This window comes from Lygodium microphyllum, chromosome 17, assembly GCF_053477565.2.
Source record: "Lygodium microphyllum isolate KBCC chromosome 17, Lygodium_microphyllum_v1.1.10, whole genome shotgun sequence".
Taxonomy (NCBI): domain Eukaryota; kingdom Viridiplantae; phylum Streptophyta; class Polypodiopsida; order Schizaeales; family Lygodiaceae; genus Lygodium; species Lygodium microphyllum.
This window is the reverse complement of record NC_141151.1, coordinates 392,527-396,011: the sequence shown is the minus strand read 5'-3', so window position 1 is coordinate 396,011 and position 3,485 is coordinate 392,527. Positions and strand designations below refer to the sequence as shown.

At 42.9% G+C, this 3,485-nt stretch overlaps 1 protein-coding gene across 2 annotated transcripts; it reads left to right on the top strand.

Annotated features, from left to right (window-relative positions):
• Positions 1 to 369: 369 nt before the first annotated feature.
• Positions 370 to 3,251, top strand: LOC148021486 (putative fucosyltransferase 8). 2 transcript variants are annotated; one of them, XM_087696881.1, is made up of 2 exons: positions 370 to 1,620; positions 1,949 to 3,251. In XM_087696881.1, exons 1-2 carry the CDS (start codon positions 370 to 372, stop codon positions 2,615 to 2,617), a joined length of 1,920 nt encoding a protein of 639 aa, XP_087553007.1. In that variant the 3' UTR covers positions 2,618 to 3,251. The 2 variants fall into 2 exon arrangements, with proteins under 2 accessions (XP_087553007.1, XP_087553008.1); XM_087696882.1 differs by lacking the exon at positions 1,949 to 3,251 and adding an exon at positions 1,799 to 1,935.
• The last annotated feature ends 234 nt before the right edge of the window (positions 3,252 to 3,485 follow it).

The window sequence follows — 3,485 nt, the reverse complement described above, 5'->3', positions numbered from 1 at the left end:
GATAAAAATATCAAAATATCCTAATATTTTTTCCTTGAGCTCTTTATAATATAAATAGTTTGACCATTAAAAAACATTTATACAACTCACTTGGAAAAAAAATTATAATGGAGGATTGTTTGACGACAATCTATTGGCCCGTTTACCCAGTCCTTCGCCTTTTGCATCAAAAGGAGGCTCATGAGAGTCGTGATACTCACAAAGATATTTTAAGCTATTTTGCCTAGTCGTCATAAGCGTGTGGAGGGAGAATGGCAAGCTGCACTTGGGGTCAATATAGTACTCCTGCGAACGGCATGGCTGATAATAGACAAGTCACAAAATCTTTCACCTGCCTTTGTGGGCAACGTTATCATTAATCATAGCTTTATGGGGAGGCTTAAACATTGGCTCTGCTTTGTTCTGGTTTATGGCATCACTTGCGTCCTTCTGGTGGCTGTTTTAACATTGATCAGCACATTGGAGAAGGAATCCTTAAGGTGGGAGTGTTCTGAAGCTAATGCTTCTAATTCGAGTAACAGAACAATGGACAAGCCATCGTTGAGGAGGGAGAGTCTTGTGGCCAATACCTGTAATTCTAATAACGCACAAGAAAAGCTCCCAATTGCTGCTGCAGCTGCTACTTGTGCTACTGCTTCTGCTACTACTTGTGCTACTGCTGCCACTACTAATGATACAAGTAAGCCCCTAATGGCTACTGCTAGGACTAGTGCTATTATTACTAATGCTGCTGCCAATTCTACTAGCTTCATACAATCCACACCAGAAGGCGACGGTGACAATCCTACATGCTTGAGCAGGACCCAGCAGCTGAGGCTTAGAGATCCCTCCAGGGTGTTGCAAGTGTCTCCTCCGCTGGAAGAGGAATGGGCGCGGTACGTGCACCTGCACAAGAGATGTTCACAGGGGAACAATTGGACCCACCTGTTTATGGAAGATGCAGTTTTACACAGAACAGCTGATGGGTGCAAGTATCTGATTTACCTGGAGGGCCCCCTAGGCTTAGGAAACAGGCTGCTGTCTTTAGCATCAGCTTGGGCCTATGCAGTGGCAAGTGACAGGGTCCTTCTCATTGACAAAAGAAGAGGGATGCACCTTCTGTTATGTGAGCCTTTCCCATATTCAAGCTGGCTTCTCCCAGATGGCTTCCCATACCATATGCTTGTGGGGGACAGCCCTAGGCTAGGTCCTCTAATCAGAAGCAACTATAGCTCCAGGATTGTGAGTCTACAGGTTGGCTGGCAGCAAGGCCCAGAGGATGCCCTGCTGTTCTGTGAGGATGTCCACCATTCATTGAGGCAGGTGACATGGGTTGGATGGATAGGCAACCTATACTCTGTGCCCAATCTCTTTTTGATCCCTTCCTTCTGGCAGAAGATGAGGCCACTCTTCCCCTCTCCAGACAAAAGCTTTGCTCTGATAAGTAGGTATGTGCTTAACCCTTCCAATGAGGTATGGGCGCTCGTACTGCAAGAGTACATGAGGTACCTTGCTAGCTCAGAGACAAAGGTGGGGGTACAGATCCGGCTTCAGAGATACCGTGACGGTCTAGCTGCATATAGTCCTGTCGCAAATCAAATGATCATGGATTGCTTAATTCAACACAGATACCTGCCCCAGGTAATCATCAACATCAAAATGATCCCTTCTTCTGCTTCTTCCATGTAGAGCCGGTTATCATGATCATGTTCATCGTCATACCATCTGATTCTTCCATACAGAGCCACCTGTAGTCATTGTCGTCTGCATCCATCACTTCTCATCATCATCATCTGATCCTCCTTCTACATTTGTGTAGTGTCAGCATCATTATCATGTGGTGATTCCACATTCTTGTACTGCCGTAAGTAATGAGCACATCCTCATCATCTGATGCATCATCATCATCACCAGATTCTTCTTCTACATTTCCGTAAAGTCGGCATCATCCATCTGATTCTATTGACAGGTAATGAAAACATCATTATCATCATCGCCTGACTCTTCTTCTACATCTTCCACTACGGAGGCAGCTAGTCTCAAGGACAACAGACACAGAGAAGAAAACAGCCATGCAGATGTGGGGGTTCTAGTGGCTTCACTGCAAGGGGAGTACTACAGGCAGATGAAGCTGCAATACAGGCAGGACGCCATGTCTGAGGATGGCAAGCTACTAAGGGTGCAAGTACACACGGTGTCGGAGCTCAAACAGGAAGACAAGAGCTTCCGACAATCTCAGCTGGCCTTAATGGAGATGCTGCTCCTGAGCTTCAGTGACAAGTTGGCCACCAGCGCGTCCTCCACCTTTGGCTACATGAGCCAATCATGGGGAGGTATCTGTCCCCTCATCCTCGACTTTGCCCAGCTTAACCCTAACCCTAACCTTAATCCTCACCATAACCCTAAGCCTAAGTTTCACCGGGGCACCACTAGTATCTGCACACGTGTTGGTCACTCAATCGATCCTTGCTTGCATATACCAGCGATGCCTAGCAGCTGCCTTGATGTGGATGCGCTCTCCCTCGAGCACAAGAAGTGGCTGGTTGCTCACCTTCACTCATGCCAAGACCGCCCATCTGCTTGGCAACTTGTCCGCCATAACCCGCATCCGCGACCCGTGTTCCTATTTAAAACATGAAGCTCCCTTCAAAGCAGTGTTAACAAAAAAATAACAAATGCTCAATGTGGAAATGAATTGCAAACAATAAATTTAAAGAACAAGGTTTAATACCTTGAATTTTATAAACAAATTAGTCATAGAAATGGCAAACACAAACTTTTTAGTTATAGAAATGGCAAGTACATGAAATTTGATTCAAATCTCTCCAAAATTTGAGTTGAAGGTTTTTCTACCTACTATTAAAAATTGTTTTCATAAACACCAAAGCTCGCTTTGAGTCTACATTTCAACCCTCTAGAAAGCTTTCAACATCACATTATAGCACTATAAGTTCTTATTAACAAAGTCCTAGAGCTTAGACATTTCAACCTCACTTTATGACACAAAAGAAAATGTGTGCCATTCAAAAGGGTAGGACTTTCTTCTTGACCTTCACGAGGACTAGTAATAATTCAGTGGCTACTCAATCATAGCATTGCTTCAAAGGGTTTAAAAATGTTGAAGTAGGAAAACATTAACTTAAAAACCAAGGAAATGAATGTAGGAATATCCTTCTATATAAAGCTGCAATTATTCGAACCAATGACAAAATGTAGATTACCTATACCATGATTTGATCACCTTCTAGCATTGATAATATTGACCTTAAAATTGTTTCACTTCTTTTGAAAAAAGGTATCCTAAGTCAAAAGCTTGTCAAATTTTAAGTGAAATCAAAAAGTGATTTTTGTTGATGTGATGTAAGTGATCTAGCTAAGAAAATTGGTTAGATGTTTAACCAAAAGAGTGGTGTATTTGGTATGATTATGATTAAATAGACTACTCACACTTTCAACTAAAAGAGCAATAGCTTTTTGTCTAGTTATGCTTTAACCCGATTTTTGAT

Excerpts from the sequence above, each read along its gene's own strand:
- LOC148021486 (XM_087696881.1), top strand. The coding sequence starts at position 370 with ATGGGGAGGCTTAAACATTGGCTCTGCTTTGTTCTGGTTTATGGCATC. Across the intron at positions 1,621-1,948 it reads AACACAGATACCTGCCCCAG|GTAATGAAAACATCATTATC; the intron begins GTAATCATCAAC and ends TTCTATTGACAG.